Source organism: Balearica regulorum, chromosome 1, assembly GCF_011004875.1.
Source record: "Balearica regulorum gibbericeps isolate bBalReg1 chromosome 1, bBalReg1.pri, whole genome shotgun sequence".
In the NCBI taxonomy this organism is placed as follows: Eukaryota; Metazoa; Chordata; class Aves; order Gruiformes; family Gruidae; genus Balearica; species Balearica regulorum.
The window spans coordinates 151,255,248-151,280,640 of NC_046184.1; the positions used below are offsets into that span (position 1 = coordinate 151,255,248).

General features: G+C 42.0%; 1 protein-coding gene across 3 annotated transcripts in view; it reads left to right on the forward strand.

Moving 5' to 3' along the window:
• SH3RF3 (SH3 domain containing ring finger 3) overlaps window positions 1-25,393 on the forward strand; it is a 362,642-nt gene that overhangs the window by 225,897 nt on the left and 111,352 nt on the right. Inside the window, exons 9-10 of one of the 3 annotated variants that reach the window (XM_075739189.1) lie at window positions 621-667; window positions 12,397-12,412. In XM_075739189.1, the coding sequence (XP_075595304.1) occupies window positions 621-667; window position 12,397 (48 nt within the window). In that variant the 3' untranslated portion in view covers window positions 12,398-12,412. Of the gene's footprint in view, window positions 1-620; window positions 6,820-12,396; window positions 12,413-20,717; window positions 21,056-25,393 lie in introns of those variants that run through there. The other 2 variants (XR_012832907.1, XM_075739178.1) reach the window with 2 other exon arrangements.

Consider the following 25,393-nt stretch of genomic DNA (forward strand, 5'->3'; position numbering starts at 1 on the left):
CTTCAGCTCTACTGAGCACAGGACGGAAGACATGCACAGGTAATTATCTCCTGAGAAACTGTAGATAGAGCAAGTTGTATCTGAGGTAAATTGTAATGTGCCATAAAATTAGCATTGTTGTCGGAATCAACAATTTTTGGTGTCCCATCAAATTATTAATTTTAATCCCAGCTTAGTCTTTCCAGTTTCCTCTGTAGGATTTCCTTGAGAGTGAGGGCTGAATGATCAGATAGAGAATGGCTGTTTTGGGAAACATTGTCTTGTTATTAACTACATTTTTCTTTCACACACTGATTGTCAGTGTGAGTTCACTACGGTACAGAGGGTGTATGGTACGTAGGAAGAAGTAGTTTGCATTTGGGGATGGACATGCTGAGGATCCATTGTTTTTCACAGTTCTGTTGTAGAAGATGTTTCTTTTGAGGGCTATGGAGATAAATTGCAATTTTTGCATTTATCATTCTGATATAGTTAGATATGTTGGTCCTTGGGAAATTTTCTACAGATGATAAGTTTAACAGGGTTGGTTGGCTGCTTGAAGGCTGGGCTGGGAGATAGTGGGAAAAAGTATTTTAAGATAGGATATGCTACCAATTTATGTTTTATGATTTCCCACTTAGATTCCACTCAAGGAAACCAAATGTGACATCAAGGGGCAGCTGCTGTAGTAAATCTGTATATGCTATTCAAGTTGCTTGTTCCAAGATGGAATTGCCTTTACTTTGGGAACAGCCTTGCTGAGTACTGGTGAGGTCGTCACTGTTAATGCTTTCCTCTGTGCAAATGTTTATATGCCAATATCACAGGTTTCTGTTGCTGTACAGCAGTCAGATATAGGCATATCCAAGATTTCTCTAAAATCAAGGGACTCCAATTCCAATTTTTACTCATTTTCTTGTGATTTAAAGGCAAGTGGCAGAAATAAAAACCTAAATATTATGGTTTTCAGCTCAGCAGGAATGGAATTTTTGCTCATCTGCTATTAATATAGCAAATAAATCCTCAAGTCTATTTTTTGACATCTCTAGTTCTCTACTTCAGCTTATTTCTTGAAGGTCTTGATCCAGACTTCCAAACCTGCAGGTGAACCTTGGCACCTACATTCATTTAGGCACCCTAGTAATAGTGTCTTACTGTCATACTCGTCATACTCCTACTGACTTAATCAGGAGGTAAAATATGGCCTCCGTGCCAGTCTTCACTTGTCCGTATGCCCCTACCCCCAGAGGACCCTATCTGCAACTGGGCTTATGCTCCACTTCTCAGCTCCTTGACCAGCCTCCTGTCTGCTTAGGGAAGTTTCAAAGCTGCTCTCCTTTGCCCACTGCTGGTGGTAGCTGATGAAAGACTGAGCGATAGGTAGTGCCTTAAGTCCACTGTGCAACAGTGCTCAAAAAGTGCTCAGGCAGCCGAGCAGGCTTAGAAGTAAAGCACTTGAAAATCAAAGCTGTTTCAGTGCTATATGGACGCAGTACAAAGCAGCAGGAAAGGCGGCTCACACAGAGGTAGCGCAGACGCTACAGGAATAACAAGTCGGGAACTGAATAAAGGGAAGGGAGTGCAGCAGAAGTCAAAGAGGTAACAGTGGTCAGGGCAGCGTAGGAGAGAGAAGAGCATTAGCAGCTGCCAGGAGATATAGCAGGGGGCACTGCAGAAGGGGTGCCAGTGAGGAGGGTGGAGGTGAATGGTGTTTTGTAAAGCCGATGGGCAGGGATTCTGAAACAGGAAAATTGGAATATAGGGGCTGAAATTTGTCTAAAGAAAGCAGTCAAAGAGAGCAAGGTGTAAAGGAGACTCTGTCTTCTTTTTCTCAAATATTTCCTGCTTGAGGCCAATTTTTCTTCTTTTCCAAGAAGGAGGTTTCCTTCCCCAGAAGGAAAATAATAATCCTCCCCCAAAGTCACTCTATTCCGAGTTAGGAACAGGAGTGTGCCAAAGATATTACAGGGACAGGAGGGAGGTAAAACACAGAGCAAATGGGAAACAATCCATTTCCTTTAAAGGTGAGGGGTGGTATCAAGGGGTCCTTTTGAGCTCTCACTTCACCATTTGCTAATAATGTCTGCATACGTAACCACCTGAAACTCAGAGAATTCAATCCCACTTCCTGAATCTTCTGAACATCTGAAAGAAAGGACTGGAGATTCCCACTGTGGAATGGAAGCAAAACCCTGTGTTTTGGGGGCTTTTTAAAATGGGAACCCTGCTTTTTCAGTCATGATGAGCACTGTCCAAGTTCAACTGGTAGATTACAGCTGAGAGCTTGTAATTATGACATGACTACTGCTTTGACCTCAGTCAATTTTTGCTGTAATAGTTTCCGCTGTACATAATCTGGGCTGATGCTTAATACTTCTGATAAAACCACTTGTTTGAATGAATTAATGCATTTCTCATTAAATGTACTCCTCATTACGTTAATCAAATCAAGCAAATCATGCTGGGTGGTTTGACCACTGTAATTAAACTTTCTTTAAAATCCACTCATTTGGCTTTTGATGAGGATTTTGATTAAACTCTTCCAAAATGTCTGGCCTAATATCTGCTAAAGAGGAAAATAAGAGCTTGCACTAGTGGGCAAGCCATTAATTCATCACTGAGTTACACCAATTCCTTACTGTTTTACCTAGTCAGAGTATATAGAAATATTTTAAAATCAGCAGTGTAAAATTAATTTTTTCTTATTAGTGTGCTGAGAGAACAAATCCGTTTGCAGCTTTAAATTTAGTAACCATGTCCCTGGAATAAATAGAGGATCTGGATAAGCAAGTCACAACAAATAGGAAAATACACTGGGTCACTGTTTACTGGTGGTAGGATAACACGAGACACATCTTCAGAAAATGACTTTGAACATGCACCAACAGGTTTGCATGTGAAGATTGAATCACCAAACATCTGTTTGTTCTCACCAGTGTCACTCACTCTCTCAAATATTGGTCCTTCTGCTCAAAATAGCTGCATTCCTCAAATGATACAGTATGTTTGGCATGATCCTGATGTAAGGACTACATTACAAAATAGAACAAGCCAAGGTCTGTTTTCTGGCCCTGCAAGTGTCCCTGCATGACTTGCATCCACACTTCTAAGCTCTCTTTTCCACCCAAAATAGAGTGGCTGCATCCAGACTGCTCACTGAGAACAGTCCTGATACGTGGTGTGGCCCAAACCATGCCCATACGTTGTCCTGGGAGAATGCTAGTTGATATAAGCTAAACCCACAGTGGTTAATGGATGCAGACCATGGTTTGATGCTAAATCCTGGCCTTGTTTTATATACCAGTATAGACGTGACCAGAAAGACTTCCCTCTCCACCGCTCCCCCTTTCTGCCAATGCCTTCCTCTGTCTTCCCCTAATTTGCAGCCCAGTGCCCGGTCCCACCAGGCAACATCCCTCAGTGCAGACCTGCCACCTGCACGCTTAGTCGCCCACCCTGGCTTTCATAGGGTTGGAGACTAGATCAAAGGCCCATTGAAAATTTGACTTTGTAAACTCTGAGATGCTCTTTGGCCTTAGTTGACATTACAGCTGTCTGTTTAAGCTATCAGTGCATAGAACTGAAAATGCCTGAAGGACCTGATCCTACACGGTAGTTCACCTTCCGTTTTCACTTGCTAAGTGTTAGTCTCTGCATTGCAACTTCTTCTCGTATTAACTTGTCCCTGAGTGAAAAGGGTTTGTTATCTCTTCATATCTACTAAAGAAATTTAATTCCTTATCCAGAAAATGGAAGATCAGTCTCAAAAGTGAAGTGTTGAGCAGTTGCAAGGACTTTGTAGATATAAAATGACATGACAAAAATAGTGGTCACCCTGGGACAAGTAAAGGAAGCTAAGGACAGAATTGATGAAAGTAGATTTTTCAGATGCAAAGTCAGTATGACTGACCCTGAATTTTTGGAAGAGGAATTCAGTCTTCCTAGCAGATATGAAATGATTTAATATTTTTCACTTTGTAATCAGTTCACTTAAGAAAGCCCCCTGAGTTGTACAGGTATGAAATGGAACAATAACAACCAAGTGACTAAGTGAATGCAGCGCAAGACATAAGAATGAACAAATTGCATGACAGCAGAAGACCCTGGTTTGAATTCTTAGAATAAGTGTATCAAAATATAGAAAGCATTAAGAGGATGGAACATTGGAATAGTAATATAAAGGTTTGCATCAAAAAGATAAAGAGCAAGTTCTGTGACACTGATTTGCTTGGGTACTCTGTAAGACACCTGAGCTGATCCTGGAGCCACCAACATAAACATTTCACTGATCGTTTTCAGAGTCAGATTTGGCTTTTTAGTTTAACATGTGTTCTAGTTTCTTCCTCAGTAAGGATGCTATAATCTGGAATATTCTAGTTCAGCTGTCTCAAGACTTGTGCACAGAATACATACTGTTAATCCATTTCCTCCCAATAAAGGCAAGGGCTCTGTCTTCATCACAAATGAGCCACTGCTTCCCATGCTCCAGAAAGCGAATCTTGGCTCTGTGACCAGCAAGTGATTCACCAGAAACTTGGCCAAGGAGTTGAAACCTCTTTTTCTGGTCATGTGAATTCAGGCCACAAACTTCTGTTTTAGGGCAGAGAACTCGTGCTTAAAATCTCTCTAGCACCTTCTCCTTCATCGTTAGAGTTCAGTTTGAAAGGACAAAAACCTGGCAACTCGCTGATGAATATTTTAAGGCTGGCAAATAACCCAGCCAAAAGCGTGAGCCCCAGCTGTCAAAACATAGAAAACTTCAGCTTTACAATAAAACAGATTTCTGTTATTTCTGACTGGCTAGGATTCTTTTGCTTAGATCAAGGGCAATAAGCCATTGATCAAAATTTCTTTTTCTTCTTCGCATTTTTGATGTTAGGAAATGCTTTCAAACTCCCCACAGATATTTCAAGCGTTGACTTTGCTGCCAAGCAGTCTCCGAAAGCTATTCCTCTTCTCTCTCCTCTCCCCCCGCCTCTGCTTATCTGCCTCATAGTGCTGTCACAGGATTTCTCAAGTGTCCGCAGTGGATTTCTCTAATGCCGTTTCGAGTGGTTCTGTGCTGCATTCTGTGGCTGTAAGGGGAAGCAGATCCAGGGGAAAAGAAGATGGAGAGTGCTTTAGCTTTAAGAGGAAATTCAGTTTATCTACTAACTGGAGACGAAGCTGTTTGGATGCCAAGGCACAGCATTCTTCTGGCACCTGTAGAAACCTAATTTTACAACACAGAGGACCCATGGGCTTTTACTAAATCCTTGGTGCTGCTTGGGGAAGAAAGTAGAACTGACAAAAGAAAGAGCATGCAAGGGAGTGCTGGAAGCAGAAGGCTGGAGGCGTGTGTGTGCGCAAGAGCATGTCTGCGTGTGAGCATCCCAGCCCTGGCGTTCCCATGGCATTCCCCTGCCTGCAGAAGGAATCACGCAGGACCAGATGGCTGCATGGGGCCAGGCTGTGTGGCGGGGAGAGGGGGGACACGACACAGCAAGCATCTCCTTGGATTAGTTGGGTGAAATGTAAGCACTCTTGTGGTATTGATGGGAGACATTGACACATTCCGGCTGTTGAGGGATCATAGGGACCAATCCCCACCCCAGACTGCACAACTTTGCAGCTGAGCATCCCATCACAGCCTCTTCCCTCTCCTTGCGTTGTTCCTCATGAACATGGTTTATCCCTCATTCCCTCATAACATCAAGCTCCCAATTCCCAATCACAGGTGGAAAAAAAAAAACGAACCAGAGTGCAAATACCATGCCTGTCCCTGTCCTCCACTTTCTGCCTTGGAGCAGTAACACACAGAGCTGGCATGGGGCTGCCACTGCCCCACCACTCCCAGGAAGGAAGACATGCAGGATGAAACCATTCCAGCAGAAAAACACAGTGAGAAGCTGGATGCCTTGAAAACAATGAAACAACTTGCAATGTGTCAGAGTTGGTGGCATCTTGGCCTCCCAAGTGTCCAGGACTCATTTGCTTTCCTCAGTGGTTTTCCAACTATGAATTCACAAGGCAGTAAGTCTTAAACCACCAAAAGGCAACAGAGATTATTCACTAAGATACAAGTATCTCAAGTGCCAGTGCAGTTGTTTTGTTTTAAGGAGATAAAGTTTGAACTTTCCTGTGAAAATATTCACTTTTCAGTGCCCATGTTTCTTTTTTCGATCACACAGGTACTGGTATTTTTCCTTGCTTTTCTCTATAGTTACGCATAATAGGTGGGTTAAAGTGTCTAGCATCAGTGCAGAAATACTTCAGTAAGCTCTGTTAGAAGATTTACATAAACTAAATGAAATTGCCATTTCTGACAAACATCAGTACTGTAGGAACAGCACGTTATAGCAGACAACAGATATCTGCAGCATGTTTCTGTTTTTATCATGTAACTTGAGGGCATAACCAAGTTAAAGCAAAGGGATATTTATCTTATTTTGTACATTTTTGTTTATTTTTCATTTTGCAGTAGCAGCAGAAAGATTCACAGGCCCTCAGCTTTTCTTTTGCCAAATAGTAATGCCACTTTAAAGTCAGTCTGGGTTGTTATTTTTTTTGACTGAATGTCTCAAGCATCCAGTAATTCCCTTCAGACCAAGTCAAGACATGGAGTCAGTGCTGGTCTCTGAAGGACTGGAAAAAAATGCTCTTATTATACCCTCTGGAGAAGAGATCAGCCTCAGGAATTCAGAAAGTACACCATGCAAAAGCTGCTTTTCAGACACTACGTCTGCAGGCTGCCTGTAATCAATTAATATAGGGTGTCAAGCAGTCAACCTTTTAAAAACCAATTAATTACAAAGACAGAACTCAACCTGTTGCCTTGCTTTTTTGCATGTATTTTGTTTGGTTCAAACTGATACGTTTCTGTAAGTTCAGACTACAGAAGCTAAAATACTAACCTTCACTCTCAGCTCTCTGCATTCAGCACGCTAGCAGCAGACTGACATTGGGCTTCATCACCAGATGCCCCAGGGAGAGAAGAAGTAATTTAATGTGAGTCCATGGCCAACTTATTTTGCAGTAAAGTAGATTTCCTGTACTGTAGTTTTTAGTCCCAATTCATGATCAGTTCAGAACTGGTATATTTTAAAATGGAACTAGCTGGCCTTTTTGATGACTTCAGAGATCTCTATTCCCTCCTGTACAAGATCATGTTATGCTTCATATCTTAAGTTTTGAGACAGAAAAGGAGGGAGGTCAGGCAGGCAGATCCTGTCAACACGATGGTGCCTGCTGTGGCAAGGGAAACGCATAAGCTAGGCTTTTATCTGGACATAAAGGAGAGAACTGATTTTCCAATTTTTTCAATATTTCTGGACAGGTTTTATATCTAAGCCAGCCACTCCTGGTTGGCAGGCTTAGATGCAACCTGGCCAAGAGATACAGCTGGCCAGGAAAAGTGACACAGAGGACGTGGAAGGATGGTGGCCCTGCAGGCCTGGCATGGGTTTCCATTCACCAGCCATGAGAAAGTCAGATGTATGCCAGCTACCCACCACAGACCTTGTTAGTGCCAGTTAGGATGGAATAAGCACTTTCCGTGGCTTACATATAACATGTTTGTTAACATGTTTCCAAATGAAGTTTGCATTGTTCACAACAGCATCTTGACTCACACCCAGTTTGTGATCCAGTGTAACTCCCATGTCCCTGTTGCAGAGCTGCTGGCTGGCCAGTCACTCCTCATTTTGCATCTGTGCATTTGAATTCTCCTTCCTAACAGTAGCATGTCATGCCTGTCTTTGCAGATTTCACCATGGTGATTTGGGATCATTTCTCCATTTTAGGAAAATTGTTCTGAATTCTTACCCCATTTATCCTTCTGTTGTGGGTTAACCTTGGCAGGCAGCTTAACCTTACACAGCCACCACAGTGGGAAGGGGGAGAGAATCAGAAGGGTAAAAGTGAGAAAACTCATGGACTGAGATAGAGTTTAATAGGTAAAGCAAAAGCTGCACACACAAGCAAAGCAAAACAAGGAATTTATTCACCACTTCCCATCAGCAGGCAGGGGTTCAGCCATCTCCAGGACAGCAGGGCTCCATCACACATAATGGATACTTGAGAAAACAAATGCCATCACTCCCAATGTCCCCCCTTTCTCCTTCTTCCACCACCTTTTATTGCTGAGCACAACATCATATGGAATGGGATATCCCTCTGGTCAGTTGGGGTCAGCTGTCCTGGCTGTGTCCCCTCCCAATTTCTTGTGCACCCCCAGCCTACTCACTAGTGGGGCAGCATAAGAAACAAAAAAGGCATTGACACTGTGCAAGCACTGCTCAGCACTAACTAAAACGTGGTGTGATATTACCTTTGGGTAGTCACAAATCCAAAACTATGAGCACTGTGTGAACTACTATGAAGAAAATTAGCTCTGTCCCAGCTAAAACCAGTACACCTTCCAGCTGCTTGCGGACTTAATCAGCTCAGAGAAGTGCACTCTGTAGCTCACCTACCAAGTAATTAATGAAAAGACTGGCTAGCACTGGGACTGAGACAAGCCCTGTTGGTACCTACTTGAAATGTCATCTTGGTTTGACAGAAAATCATTAACTGGAAAACATTGGAAGGCAACTGGTGGCATCTGGTTATCTGCACCTTGAGTTCTTGCATGTATGCTGGCAAGTTAAAAAGAGGAAGAGTGCAAGACTGGAAGGGATCCCTCAAACACACACATTGCTGCCCTAGCAGGAAGAAGTTGAAAGAACAAACTTGTGCAAGATATTCAGCATGTTGCCTGCTCTGCTGTGGGAAGATTGTCAGATACAGTAAAGTAATCATAGTATGGGAGCTTGAATAGAAGTCATGATTGCTTAACTAATGGACTACTAATTCTGTTATCTGTATAAGCAGAGACATTCCAATCAACCATGATCAAATTGAAGATGAGACAATTCTAAGTCATTTACCCACACTGTTTTGCTAAAATTAAAATAAGAAATGCTGTCAATCTGTACAGACCATCAGTTGATCAACCACTGTGGTCAAGGGGAAATCTTGCACTGTTATCTGACTTGGGTAAAGGGTTTTTCATCTTCACCTGTGGTAGGCGAGTTGAGAGATGGACTATTATGACAAAGCTGTCATTTCTGCTCCAGTGCAGTAGTGATTTTATTTTTACATAGTTTCCATCATTTTCAGATGTGAAGTGTATGTGACCAATATCTTCACAGAGGCATTTTGAGCTTGTGTGTTAAAATTAACCATTTCTTCCTGTTAGTTGGCAGGATCCACCTTTTATTTCAGGTCACACTGGCCTCGTCTGCATCAGTCAACTCGCTGGCAGCATAAAAAGGAATACGCTGTACATGTGTTTTCATTGCTAATTATTTATGCAGTAGTTGCATGTGAAAACACGACCCAGATGTCACTGCCTCATTGCATAGCACACTCCAGACAAGCAACAAATTCATGTCCAGAGAGATCTTGAGGTTACAGATGTGACTATGTATGTAACCCGTGTAAGATGCTGCTCACTGACTGCACCACTGAAATTATCCTACTACCAGCTTTGGCATAAAGCATGTCCTCGGACATCTTGGGTTACCCAAATAAGCTTAAACCTGACATTTGAGCTAACATGCTTTGTCTGACAGTTGGGGCAGGATGAGGAAATGGAGAACATTGACTTAGGTGGCGCACATGACAGGTAGTAATTAGTTAAATCAGTGCAACTCAATTGCATTTAATTATATGGTCATACCTGCAAGTTATGTGTCAAGGAAAAAGAAGTGGATAAAGTGGACAAAGGAAGGGAAGATAGAATGGAGGGACAGGATTGCAATGTAAAACTAGGCTTAGCACAAAAGGGAAAAAAGCCACAGTGTTATTGACTCCCCTTCCTTACGCCCTAGCTGTTCCACTTGGTTAGCTCTGTTTTTCATTGCTGATCCTTCTTGCTCAGCTCTTTAATTTAAGAAAGGGGAATTTTATACTCCTAAAGACCTGACTTTAGTAAAAGGGTATTGGGAAGGTTTTTTAGCGAATGGTCTTCAATGGCTCCATTTTTATTTTTTAAGTAACAAAAAGATGAAGCTAGGAAAAAAGATGAAATCCAATTTTTACTGAACAAAGGATGCTCATATTACAAATGCTGCCAAGGCTTGAACCACTTCTAGCAAGCCTTTTGCTATTGCAAAGCTTACTAGTAATTACAATGTAAGTGTTGTGACATTTGGAAAGCCACAGTACCTTGGTCACTTTATCAAAGAAATTGTCATTTACATGTCTGGGCATTCCTCTGACACTGAGAGCCACTTACTTTGCAATCCTTTAAAACAACTCTGTAATTCTTTCTTCATTTTTTAAAGAGCATACATGATCAATTGGTGCCTATAAGAGAAAAGGACTTCAGCTACCTCAGTGTGTCCCAGGAGTAATTCATAGCGCATTGCTTGGAAACGTAGTAGGACTGAAAATGACTGTAGCGTAGCTGACAGGGGAGGTTGCAGAAACCTCAGCTGCTTTGCCTGCAAAGCTTATGCACCATAATAATTGATGGCACCTCAGTGTGCCGGACAACATCTCTGTCCCTGTGCGGTGCTGCTGGGTGCGGCGAGGCCTGTGACGCCCATGGATATAGAGCACCTGGGACTCCCTGCCTCCCACAGGTGCTGAGAGGCTGAGCTTCCCCTTACTCTCACAAAGGAAGCCATTGACTTGAGCACGTTGGTATTTTTCTTCTTGATGTTAATAAAGTATCACTTGCCTTGTTTGAGACAATCTCTCATGAGGGCAGGAAGGAGCACGGGCAAGACTTGATTTTTTTTATTGCATGAAATACATTAGGAATCATTTTTTGGATACTCAGATTTGATGCTGTGGGAGCTGCCAAAACTGGAGGGCACCTTTCAGAGAACACGAAATTTTCATGCTCCTGGCTTTGATGGTGTCAAGGACCTGCTCCTACAATGTAAGACCATCTGAGAACCATCAGGGCCCCTCTCATTCCCGCCCCTCACCCACTCCAGGCTGCCTCAGTGGCAGTGTGAAGCCCAGCTAATTTTCAGAAATATGTTGCCTGAGCAAGAGGAGGTTCTGCTTTCATCACCTCAAGGCCACATCCATGCAGGTGTGATATGTTCTGTCAGTCTCAGCTAAATGCATCTTTTATAAATGGATAAATTGTTTGTAGGAATTATTTCACTGTAATGTGTTCCAGTGTCTTGTACGTGCAAATCCTAGCAATTTTTAATTGTCCACAGACAGCCTTTTTTCTCTTCTATGTTGTCCTGATTTTGGCTGGAATAGAGTTAATTTTCTTCCTAGCAGCTGGTATAGTGCTGCGTTTTGGGTTTAGGATGAGAATAATGTTGATAACACACTAATGTTTTGGTTGTTGCTAGACAATGTTTACACTAAGTCAAAGACTTTTCAGCTTCTCATACTGCCCCGCCAGCAAGGAGGCTGACGATGTACAAGAAGCTGGGAGGAGACATGTCCAGGACAGTAGACCCAAAGTGGCCAAAGGGATATGCCATACTGTATGACGTCATGCTCAGTGTGTAACTTCCAAGAAGCTGGCCAGGGGCAGGACTGAGGCTTGGAAACTAGCTGGGCATCAGTGGTCTGTGGGTGGTGAGCAATTGTGGTGTGTATCACTTGTTTTGTATATTCTGTTACTATTATTATTATCATCTTCCCTTTCTAACATATGAAACTCTCTTTATCTCAGCCCATGAGTTTTACCTTTTTTTTTTTCTGATTCTCTCACCCATCCCACTGGGTGAGGAGTGAGTGAACAGCTGTGTGGTTGTTTTAGCAGCCTGCTGGGTTAAACCACAGCACGTGGGGAATTGATTTTGAGATAAGAATATACCTTCTGTGATGTCTGAATTTTCCACAAGCAATCTTCTGAGTCCAGGCCAGCCCAATACTGTTTAGGTTGTTGCAAGTGCTGAAATTACAGCTTGAGGTGGCACAGCTGCTGGAACAATATCAACCAAGTGGGAATAGATACATCAGCGACAAGGGACAAGATGACCTCCACTAATCCAAACCTTTTACCCACATCTTTCTGCTTTCCATAAAAATACAAGTCTCACTTGCCTGTCATTTAATAAGATTACAAGGCAAGACCAAGCAATTTTAACTGTTTGCTTCAGAAATTAAATCCATCCCTTGTGAATGGGGAGAACCAGAGCTAACTACGTGTAAGATTAGAGTATGTCAAAGCACATCCTGACTTCTGTCATTGATTCTCTTTCATTCAGGTGTTCAATGAATGAGCTTGCTCTGGCTTTCTGCAAAATGTGAGTGTTGCTCCCAGTGCTCCCCAGGACCAATAAATCTTTTTCACTTCCTTGTGAGAGACAAGCAGCAGCAAGCTAACCAGTCGGTCTAAATCATCTTACTTAAAACACTAATTCTAAGCAGTTTGTCTAACAGTTAATGTATTTATACATCTTTTTCTCATTTCAGAATCCTGTGCTGTCAGTGAAGCTGTGATAGATTCTCTTCCAGCTGAATAAATGAACCTAAAGTTTCAAAGGATGCTCATACTCTGTCCAGCTGTTTTTCTTACATTCTCTGGAAATTACAGTTAGTCTACCACAGTTGCTTAAATCAAGTCATACTTGATTTATATTAAAACAAAGGTTTAACCTTTGCTGGGCTTCAGTTGAGGGTAGGTCTTCAATGCACAGTGTAGCATTATGTAGGAGACCCCCATGGTAGCTCCAAGGAAGCCCTTGGTATGTGCAAAGGCAGTGCAATGCTGGGTTAGGGAGCAAGCTGAGCTCCGGGAAGCAATAGGGCCTTGTCGGCCCCATCACCAGCACCTTTGTGGCTCCTTGGTGCAGGGCGAGCACTGCAAACCTTGATCTACGTTTCGAACAGTGGAGATGGAGCTGAGGAATCCAAATAGCAGTTGCAGGGCTGTTAAAGTGCTCTGGGGTTGCAGTTCCCAACCTTTTGTGTCTCTTCCTTGGCTGACACTGCATCCTGCCAGCTGCCTTTTGCCCTCTCTCAGACCCCTGCAGCTAAGGAAGTCTCTGAACAGCTGATTTCCCAAAGCTGGGAGGGTACAGAGGAGCCCTCATTCCTGTTTCCTATGCTGTTACCCCAATAGCTAATTTTTTTATCATAGCAATCATTCTCACTGGTTTTATGATCTCTTTGTAGCGAGGTGGAGTCACCTTGTGTATGCTGTAAGTACTGTTTCATTTACCTGTTGGGACTTCCTGAAGCAGAGGTTGGATCCATACCATTATTTTAATAGCCCTTGCTCGATCTGTTCTCCATTAATTTGCCTAATCCCCTTTGATCCTGTTCATACTTTTGGCTTCCACAATACTGTGTGCAGTTAGTCTCCATTTAATTATGTGTTGTGTGAAAAAGTGCTTCCTATTTTTTTAGTTTCGACCATTTGCCTGATAATCTCATTAGGTTCCCTCTAATTCCTGTATTGTGGGAAATAACCGATCTATTCCCAAGTTAGCTTCTCTGTGTAGGCAGGAATTTTGTAGGCTGCTGTCATATTTCCTGTCAGTTGTCTGCTTTCCAAGCAGGCATCTCCAACGTACAGTTGTTCCACCCCTCTCACAGTCCTCACTGCCCTTCTCTCTGCTGTTCATAGTTGTGCAGAATCCTGTTCCAGCTGCAGTGGCCGGAACAGGACACGGCGTTCAGGAAGGTAGGCATGGCAGGGCTTCCCGCCATGCTGTTTTCTACAGACAGTTTTCACCTCTTTCTCTAGACCTTTCCTAACAATTCACAATCTTCTCTTTTGCCTTTTTGACACTGCTGAGCATAAGGTTTTAAGACTGACTCCCTTTCTGTGTGAAAATAGGCAGTTCAGAGTCAATAGTAGCATGGGAATACTTGGGATTTGCGTTCCCATAGATTGCATTGCATTCACTTTTAGGCCAGTTAGTTACAAAATGGACATTAACTTTTGCCAAGTATTACCTTTAAGGCTCTTGCTTTGTACTAGAATTCATCATTCCCATTTAATGTGGGGGTAGAATTAAGTGCCTAGAAATTGGCATTCACAAAATCTGACAAGCAGAACAGGTGTCTAAGCCAGCAGGAGATACAGGTAAGGGATCTTGTTTTTTCACTCTGAGGAAGTTACCTGCTTCCACTTGGGATTCACGTTATGTGCCCAGCTCTGCAGGGTGCCAAGGTTTCCTTCCAGAAATAAAGAATGAGGATTTCTTATACAACTGAGCAGGAACTCTTGCTCATGCTTGGACATCCCACACTTGAAGCAACTGCATTGATTAAGTTTTCTCCCAAAATGAGATGGGAACCCACATTCCCCAGGGGAAGTATGTATGCTTTACGCCTCTCTGTATAGGCTGGGAGGGGGGCAGGAGAGTGGAGCAGAGAAAGGGAGATCTCAGTGCTTTGTGCTGAAGTTCACTTGCTTGTTGTAGGATAATGAAACATCCAGTGGATCACTGAGTGAAGGGAGCTGAATGTCAAACGTGTACAAGGATATCATGCCTACTCCCTTCTTTTGTGTCCCTAAAGAGGTTGCTCACACTTTGAAGGAAGAGATGGACTAAAATCAGGACTAAAAGACATCCATCTGAGCTTAGTTCTAGAGATAGTGGTTGCTTGGAAATAAGTGGAAATGTTGCCACGGGCTTCATGAGAACCACGGTTTCATCACCTTCTTTGGTGTTGCCCTTGCACTGCACTTTATCAGTACATGATTTTGAGTTACTTCATTACAGCACTAGTTTTTAATTCCCTGGTGCTCTGTTTCACCTGTTGCCACTAAAAAATATCGCTGAAAACTGTTATTGGGGCATGGAGTAAGTTGCGTATCTTAACAACTTTTCCTCCTTTTCCCTACACATCAGATCAGGAAAAGCAATGAAATGCAAAACTATCTATCCATCAGCTTCTCCCTCCATCGAACACAGAAAAAAGACAGTATCAGTGTAGCAGATCATCTGTCCCTCATTCACCCTTAATCGTGTTACTGTTCCTTTTACCTTCTGCCTGTTATGGAGTCAGCAGCCTCCAAGAAGCTCACTGATAGCTGAGACTCTCTGCTTCCTCTTCAGGATTTTTTTCCTCTTTGAGCTCGCCTTTAACTTTGTTCCAGTGTTTGAAAGATCTAATATTTCATCTAAATTGAATATTCAAATATATTTTTAGATTCCCTCTTTATCTCTTTTAGTAATGTCTAGAGCCTTGCGTCCGCCCCAGCTCATCAAAAGCACATGATGAAGTGCCTATGTGCTTTGCTGTGTTGGGACCTGAACACTAATTTCTTTTTCTCAGTTTTGTTTTCAAAACATCTGAAATTCCCAATCAGGTCTAGCTGCAAGACATTTTATTTATTTTCTTCTGGCTTTCATACTAGTTATCTTCAAATTAGAGACCATGAGTCTAATGTTTGTGCATGTACGTATGCATGTTACTATCAGTGGGATTTAAAAGCTAATGATATTATGATCCTAAAATCCATTTTGTTCCTTGGCATGTAACTTGTATACTGGCATTATAATAATAGACTTCTGGCCAGAAGCAGTTGTCTCCATTAAAAACTAAATCTTTGGCAAGTATTTCCATACAATATATGATACAAAACTAGTCTTTCCCTAAAATCAGAAGTAATTGTGTAGTAAGTAGTTACTGTTGTCTTGATGACATACTGTTCAGTATGTCATCTATGCCTCATGAGAAATAGTGGCAAAATGCAAATGATAAATACATATCCAAAGACATTCCAGACCTGAAACTTTCCTTTGAAATGATGCTGGTTTAGTTTTTGTGCTTTTTCAATAATTATCAAAATCTCAAGTCAAATAATTTTACATATTTTAAAAACCCGAATAGCTTTTTTCCTAAAAGATGTAATCCAAAATACCACCTACTCTTTCAATGCAAGCATCAATCACCAGTAGCCAGGTTGGAAACAGAATAAAAATGCACTCTTCTCCACACACAAACTTAAATTTACTGAAACAAGTACTCACCAAGTTAAACAAGCAATAAAAGTGGTAGTTTGGGGGTACTGACTGATAGATGAGTTCGTCATTTGTTCTGTAGGGCTCAGGGCAGCATTTAAACAGTTTTTTTTTCTCTTTCCTTCATTTTTAAATGAAACCTTTTTTCTCCCTCTGGCTTTTTTATCTATCAATGTAACTGGTGTTGCATGAGAAATTACCTCATTTCAATGGCTGGAGCCAGTTTTTCTATCAGCTGCAGTAAGGTTTCCTCATTTATTTAATGAACCTGGGTAGGTGGGAAATTAAGTATTAGGACCTGCAGATGAAGAAAACTAAAACAGAATTTTCTGTTTATTAGGGTGGTTTAAAAAAAAAAAAAACCTCTATTAATATAGCCAGTACATATAATTGGTATTTGGATTATGGCATGATTATTACTTTGCAGACAGGGGACTCCGTTATCACTCAGTCATCAACGAAGTAACTGTGTTCTGTGCTCATCTCATCTCTGAAGCTGAAAGAAGAGCTAGTTATTATCTTCAAGTGGGGTTATTAATGAGGGGAAAAATCATCCCCAATTACTGTGAAGCAAAATATTTCAACATTTACATATCTGAGACTTTAATTTTGATCTAGTCCTTCATGAATTCTTATGATCAGACTGTATTCACTTTTCCAAATGTTCCTACAGAGACATATCGAGGGGAACTTGCACCTGTCCAAGTGCTGGCTTCCCCCAGTCTATGCTTCAGGGTCACAGAAATGCTGCCCATCCCATCCTTGTGCTGCCAGAGACGGATTTCACTGAGATTCCTTTGTGCTACACCGTAGGAACAGAGTCTCAACCATAGGCTTTGCTAGAGAAGTAAGAAATTCTGACCTGCCTATACTGTCTGGGTTCACAGCCCTTTTTTTCTTAACTCAAAACAGCCTGGGATTTATTTGAAAGAGCTAATTTCACTCTTTTGCTTTTTTTTTTTGAACAAGGTATTGATCCTTGTGAAATTAATGGTTTGGAAGTTTTGACTCTGAACCTCCTAGAATAAAACCTGAGCAACACAAAAGTGATGATTTAAATTCAGCTAAACATGTGGGCAGTAACCAGGAGATGGGAGAAGTGCTGTCCGTACTGTGAACCCATCCATCAACACAGATGTGAAGGCCTGACCTTGGCAGGTTCAGGAGGTAGCGACGTCAAACACACTTTGCAGTCAATTGAAAATGTAGCTACTAGACAAAGAAAACCCAGTAATTACACAGCTGTTTCAGTAGATTACAGATTTCCGAGAAAACAATAAAACAGCCATCTGTGAATGGAAAAAGTAAGCCATCTCTTTTTCTTCATTCAAAAACTTAATTCCTGAAAGTCATCAGATATGTCCTCTGTAAACTTCTTATCTCTTTTCAAAAGCCACAGAGTCTGTGACCAATCAGTGTAGATTTCTCTACAGCATTTATGCCCATTAATGCTTCATTGATTTACAGCAAAACTGCTGAAGAAAGGACTGTCTTGGATAGCCATATAAATATTAAATTAATTTCTTGTTAAGGATGGCTGCTATTACACTAAATATTAAATGAATTCATAATACTTGGACATTTGCAATAAATCACTACTGGGACTGCATACTAACATCCCATTCCAAATCTTTTTTTTTTTTTTTAAATACTAATGCCATGGAAAAGGACTGGTTGCTCTCAAAGAAATGTACAGCTTTGCAACACTGGAGTCATTAACAAATTCCCACGGCATAAGAAGGAGTTTTAACTTAGTCCCATTTTACAGATGGGGGGAGGAGGCATGAAGGGGTTTAGGTTGAACTGCTGATCACAGGAAGTTCAAACCCAATCTGTTTCTCATGAGAGACATCACAGTAAATTATCAGCTCCTGACAGTCCTTGTTTTGCTTGAAGTGCTCTGAGCAGCATAGGCAGAGGATCTGGCAATGTGATACCAGAAGGCTGACAGCATTTGCCAGACTCAAAGGGAGGAAGAGCTGGATGTAATGTTTAATCTCCAGGCACCCGAAGTGGTTAGTATCACCTCTAAATATCTTGCCCAAGGCCACGATGGGAAAGATGGGACTCCTCGGCTTTTGACTAGCAGGAAGGACTAGGCTTAGCAATTGACATCGTCATCACTCTTCAGAGAACACAGATCTTAGTCTCCAAAGTTTAGTAAAATGCTCAGTGGACTAAGGAGGGCTAAAAATCAATTCTTTATTTTTCCTTTTGTTAAAGTAGAACAAAGGGTACATCAGCAAGTCCATGATAACTCTCTGTTATCTGAGGGATAGTAACTTGAGTGTAGAAATTTATGCCAGGGCTAACCATGTAGAGTGGAAGCCGTTCTTGTAAACAAAATTGGATTTTTAATGTGCAGATGGCTGTGAATATATGCGTCTCCTTCTTTCCAAAGATTTTTGCTTCTATGCCTTAAATGGTCTAAGTCACACAAGGTTTTTCTAATGAAAATTTGCCAAGGTATTTAAATTAGACGCAAAAATTAGAAAAGCTGCTACCACATAGGAATATTAATTGTTCATTATACAGGGCTTTAGTTCACATAGTTACTTTGCATGTGCAAAGCTGCCAATTAAAGAGGCTCAAAGTGCTCACTGCTGCACAATAGCCATTTCTCCAGAGCCCCACAATGGCTATTGTATTCTGTCACTGACCTTTAGACACCTTCAAATGCATATTGACACAGTATGCTGGGATCATTAGAGCTATTGTTTCAGTGCGCCACAGGGAAAGGAGAGTTTTGCAATTTCATGAAGAGCTTTAAAATTTGATATAATGATGACAGCAGCGATATTTCTTAATTAGAAAGTAAGAGAAACACTGAACTATTTTTCTGGTGCTTCAGGTGAATTCCAGCCTGCACATCTACCACAGTCCCCACAGCGGTCCCTTCCCATTGGGGAAAGAAGATGTTTATCAGGGGCTTTTGGTCTGCTTTTCTATTGTTTCCAGGGGAATTTATTTAGTATTTTTGACCTGATGGTGCCATATGGCCAGTCTCCCTTAGCTTCCGTGGATTCTGCCTGGATGAACATCTTGGCAGGATGGATCCTTTCATCCTGTAAGTGACAAATGCCCTTTTAAACACAGCATATAGTTGGAATCAGTGGTATGCAGGAGACTGGGATCTGGAAGCGTAGTTCAGACCCTACTCTTCAAAAATCAGTGGACGTTGTCTCTGTGATAACAACTATGCTTCATTTTAGTTATTCCTTGTCCTAACTTCTAAGGTATTTCTGTTTTCTTACCCATCTGTGACAGCTAAAGAGTGCAAACAAGAACTTTGAGAGCAGAGATATCAGATGATCCAAGTACATTTACTGCAGTAAATCCAAACATCTTCTAAAAGATTATATTTATTTTATTGTAGCCCTGCTATTCTTTAAAGGTGCTTTGAGAAATTACTTCAGCGGTCAGCACATAAAAGAGCATCATTTTAAACCTTTCATGGGACATTTTGTCTGCAGAGAATAAATAAATTACTGGCTAGTATTTCCAAAGAGTGTTCCTACTTGAAGTTAGAGACATAGTTTCTATTCCATAAGTATTGCAGTTGCTGGGTTCGTTTTTATCCCCTGGGATCCTATTACAGAACAAATTATCAAATATAGCTAAACTTCACAGCTCTGTGTCTCTGAAGATAGTCTTGGGTAATGGCTTGCACTTCTGACAGAAGAGGAAGAAATCTAACAGACCTTTTGCAACACTTTTTGTGTCATAAAAAAAAATGGAAAATTTATTGCATGATATTGCTGGTTGCAACTCTAGCCTAGCGCTTTGCAGCATGTGCCAGATGATGGCCAGTTTCCGCACACAGTCCCTCTACCCAAAAGACTTACTAGATGAAGAACATAATGTTTGGTATCTGTATGTACTTGAGGTAAATGTGGAGGAAGATTTCTCACACTGCTGTAAAACCCACAAGGTCAGATGTGTTTCTTCAGTAATGCAGAACCTTTTTGGTTGGGGTTTGGTTTTTTTTTTTTTTTTTCACATTAATTGAAAGAGTGCTGCCATCTTGCTTTCATTCCTCTGTATCAGAAATCCTTGTAGAACTTCAAAACCTCCCATACACTGCCACTGCAATTGCCAGTTGTGAATTTTGTGGTCTATCTTGAAACATCAAGCTGATACCTTTACCTTAATGCATGAGAAGTGACCCACTTCTGGGAGGGAGACGTGAGCAGGTATGCAGCCGTGTGATGCAGGATGTGAAGGGGAGCACGCGCTGTAAAGAGCTATTAAACCGCTGTCTTGGGGCCTCCATTCTCCCTACAGTAAATCTGCATCAGGTAGTAAACAAGGCAGTAATGAGTGCTTCTCTTGCAATGGGCTGGTATCTGAAATCTCTCCTCAGACCCTTGTGCTTCCCAGCGGAGGTTTTTAGCCATAGGGCCTGATATGTTACTTTTGGGGAGTTTCTCTATTGAGGGACAGGATTCTCCTGGAAGAGAGAGGGCAGCACTTTGCTGCCTTCTCTGTATCGGCAGTTTGTACCTTTGCTGTCCTACTGTAAATGCATTATTTCTTTCAAAAGGCACATGATCACTGCCTGGGTGGATTTGAAAATGGAGATCATCTTCACAGTATGTTAGGTCCTTACTCTGCTGAACAAGTTGAAGTCCTGTTGGATGGGGAGGGATTTTCACAGGATCTTTATTACTGAAAGCTCAAGTTCTACCTGGATCCACCTCTAGTCATGGAAGTTTTGGGAGGTTTCCTGCCACACACATTGTGATTTTCCAAAGGAAAAACAAAGGGAGTTGGTATGTCTGCTCACTGGCCATATTTTATTTGGTTCTTTTGCAGAAGGAGAAGAAGAGCGGGCTGCTGAAACTTCTAGCAGGAGCATCAACAAAAAAGAAGTCACGCTCCCCACCGTCCGTGTCCCCCACGCACGACCCTCAGGCAGCCATCGAAGGAGTCCTGCAAGGGGCAGTGGGACCCGAGCTCTCCTCCCTCTCCAGCCACGGCAGGGCTGGCTCGTGCCCTATCGAGAGTGAAATGCAGGGAGCCATGGGGCTGGAGCCTCTGCACAGGAAAACAGGCTCCTTGGATTTGAATTTTTCCATCCCTTCTCCTGCCAGGCAGCCTCTCTCTTCCATGGCAGCTATTCGGCCAGAGCCCAAGCCTTTGCCCCGGGAAAGGTAAGCTGTGTATCTCCTGAGGTCATCTGCATCCTCAGGGAGCAATCCTCAAGGGTTGTTGCAGTTTCGCTGCTCTGTGGATTAACTGTAGGTGGCTCAACTGTCTTTTAGGAAGACAGGGTTTACATGCATCTGCCCATTGCAAATCATTTGACAAACAGTACAGGTTTAATGTTCATTGATTAAAAAAGTGATGAGCAGCACCTGTCCATGACACTGTACAGCCCTGGTCTAAATATGGAGGACAGCAGTGCTTTCTCAGCCCAAAGGGTGTAAATGCTGTTGGCAAAGGTCACTTTTTAAGGGGGATCCCTATGTTTTAATAAACTTATGGAATTGTCATGTGGTGCTTCCTGCCTGGGGGCAACAGGGGTGATGTATTTGCTCATCATGGCCCTTTCTGGCCTGTTCTGCAATGCCAAAGACTGTTTCAAATTCTCCTTGTGTAGGATACTCACAGGTAGTGCCATCTTCAGTGACCTGTTATCAAAAACATAGCTCATTTCTAGAGAGGACTGTACCAGTGATTCTGGAGTTCATTTCAGCAGCCTGCTCAGCACCTTGGTACCTTAGAGTAACTAACCTTGCAAACTCGAAAAGAGTAGAGTAGGAACACCAAAATACAAAAACAGAGAGAGAGAGAGAGATAACTGACTCGGAACAGGGGTACAGAAAAGAGCTAGGTCTCCATGTGCACTCTCATATTGGCTTCTGGTAAATATTTTCTACAGGACTGAAGATTGAGCACTGGGAAGGGAACAGATAATGCACTGAGACAATGCTATTGAAATGCTTTCCACTCAAAAAGTGATTGAGGAGAATATGTTTTTTACAAAAGCATCAAAGAGTTTTCAAAAAGCAGTCTAGGAAACTCTCTGGAGTTGATATTTAAAACATTTTTGGAACAATAATGAAGTTCCAGAAGTTTGAAAGAAACTATTTTTGTCTGAATGTGTGAAAGAGGCTGAAGGGAACGGACTGGGCAAGCCACCTGACCCTGAATCCAGTTGGGGTCATGGAGCAGATTATGCAGGGCATAAGGGATACTACAGGACAGTTCATACCTTACACAGTGTTTTACTGAATGCATGTTGAAATTTGGTTGAGAAAGTAACAATGACACTGTAACATATTTAAACTTTTCTAAGGCACCTGGTTTGTTACCATAAAATGTCTTGCTGAGTAAACTGTACATAACTGACACAGCAGATACTAAGTGGATTGAAAACTGATTCACTGGCATCAAACCTAACTCTAGATCAGTTTCTAGATCACTAGAAAATGATCAGTTAGGTTTGTAGTGGAGCCCAAGAAGAGTTGGGTCTTGGACCTGCACAGTCCAACATAAAGTCTTTGCTGTTGCAGAATGGAGGACTGAAGTGGGAGGTAGGTGATGAAGAGGCAGACTCGTTGGTACAGAGCTCATTCGGTACATCAATAAGGGGAACACAGTAACAGTATATTACAGAAGAGCCAAATCTGAGGCATAGTGGAGTGGCCTCAGAGAAGCATCAGAAGAACGATGGAAGATTTGAAACAATATACTTGCAGTGAGTGATACAGGGAGCTGTGGTACACCTGGCAAAGAGCAGGCTTAGGAATGGCTCAGTAACAGTCTGTAAGAGACTGCAGACAAGACAGACATGGGAATATTTTTACTCTAGATGATTGGGCATTTTGTCTAAAAGAGATGCTGTTGTTCAAATGGAGCTATTAGACTTGAAGCAGAAATAAATACAGGCAAGTCCTTCAGCATTGTAATGAAGGCAGTGAGAGCAGACTATCACAGTAGTCTATTGTCCTTAAAATCCATGAAAAAGCAATTTAGTAAAAGGAGTGAAAAACCAATCCCTATTTAGGTGCACTTAATTTGGTCTACATCAGTTTAGATTAATGCTATAAGAAAAGCTAAATCAATATAAACCAGATTTAGCACCAGTGTAACTAAATCAGTAGAATGCTGCACCTTTAGTTAAATGTAGCCATGAAAAGAAGCTGGGAAGAACATCCCCTGATGTCTCCAGAGCTGGCTTTGAGGTGCTGCTCTCAAAGCTTCACTGTAGAGAAGCCCCAAAGCTTTACTGTAGAGAAGTCCAATTATTTAATTTGCCAGGGCTAGTCCCATATCCTACAAGTTTCTCAGTTCACCTCAGGATGGTTTGGATAGTGAAACATTTAACTAATGACAATTTTAAGTGGCAGAGTAGAACCAGAGGGACATGGGTTAGCTGCATCTGCTCAGCTGTGCTGGAATCAGGAGTAAATAGATTTAGACTGCTAAAACTGAGTAAATACATCCAATTGCAGTACATGGTGGTAAAGAACTTACCCTGATTTTAAGCATTTTAATTCCTGAGTTTTAAATCTGAAAATAAGCGATAATTGAAGTAACCCTAATTATACACAGCAGGCAAGATTCTCTAATTGATTTATGAATTAACTTCCATATCATTGGTGTATCTGCATTCCTTAACTGATCATATGGGTTTTTTCATGCCCATAATGGGAAATATTAATTACCTTCATGCACTAGGAAGGATAATGCTTAGTCCTGGAATAATCTGAGCAGATACATTAAACACTTGTCTCCTAGAAATTCATCCCACATCCATCTGTGCTCATTAAATCATCAAATTGCTAAGAAGTACCAAATTATATTTTTTTTTTAAAACAAATTACAGTTTTCAAACCACTTGTTCTTTTCACATCTGGCAATGGAGGAACTCGCATTCAACGTCACCCAGCTCCATATTTTGCTTGTTTGCATTTTGGTGTATTCCATCCACACAGTAGGAGCAATTCTCTGAGAAAGAAAAGGGAGGAGAGGGAAAAAAAGGTTAGATAAACAGATTCAGATGCTGGATGAAATTTTAAAAAGCTGCAAAGCATTTCAGTGCACTTAGCTGTACTTGGCTTTCTGTCTCTCAACGCCCATCTGTGCACATAGAGACAGAGCACTGAAAGGTTGGAAGAAGTAGCACATTCCTTAATATTTACGGCATTTGAAATGAGGCTCAGGCAGGCAGCAGAGCACCGCTACTCCTCCCATAGAGGTTGGCTTGCAGCTCCAGGACTCGCCACATCCAGGCTACTGATCAAACCCAAGCGGTCATGCCACTAGCCATGTCGGAGGTGCACTAAAAGGCTCTGATTGCTCACGGCTTGACGCTCATGATTTAAGGGAAGAATTGCCTGTTCTGCTGCCTGACAGCGCAACCCTTCGTGGGAGTTGCAGCCAGTCAGACAGGAAGGTGAAGTGAGCTTCACCCTCCCAGAGATGCTGCTAATGTTTATGCTCACATTCATTTTTTGTGCATGGAGAGAGCAAGGAAAACAATTATTTCATCTTACCCTATTTGATATTCCAAAACGTGGTTATGGATGGCTGGATTAGAAAGGAAATTGCTCCTAGCTCTCCCATCATTTAGCCTTGATATTTAACTGGTTGTTGGAATAGTTAGTGCCCATCTCTGCTTTCTGGGTGTGGTTTCTCACTATTGGTTTATAAAACCACCTTCCTTCAGCTGCTCTCTGCAATAAAGCATCAGCAGTCCAAGCAGCAGAGTGGAGAAATTTCCCAGGTGGTGTCTTTGTCACTTCATGTCACAGTGATTGACTATCAAGTGAATACCCCATCAGACAGAATGTGCCCCACATGCTCTTTTCCACCTACTGCTCCACCCAGTTACTGCTGGTGCAAGAAACAGGACCAGTACAGCGATGCTCTGTGGTCAGGCAGAACCTGGGCTACAGACTTGCCCACATCCCACCGACGCTGTCGGTTCATGTGGGAGAGCAGTGTGCTGTCTGCCTAACTGTGCCAAAACAAAATACTTTCCTTGCCACCCCCTTCAAGAAAATATGACTGTACATTAAGCAAAACAGGAGAGCTGAGCGTGCATGTGTGTGTGCGTGAGTCATGTTCCCCTCGCTGCCTGGCACTGTTCCCAGATGTGAACCTGAGTAAAACATGTCACGCGTTGTTGACTCTTTTATAGTAACTGGCACTAATTCTGCCATGTAATATTCTGATAAAGCAGTCGCGTCCAGACTTACTGTCATGACTGGTGTATCTGTGCTGTGTTTCTATGGTTTTTGTGGAGCCTTCAAGCAAGTTGTAACCACAACAGTGCTGCAGAATAAGATGGGAGCAGTGAGTTTGACCTTTAAAATAGACACCACCATGTTTCCATGTATCCTCTCTACAAATCACTGCCACATTAGAAACTGAGCTCCCAATTCAAGGAATCATTCAAGCATGTGCTTAACACCCATTGATTTCAATTTTGCTGTGCACGTATATCTTTTTTGCCAAAAGGGAAAGCAAAGGAAGGGGAT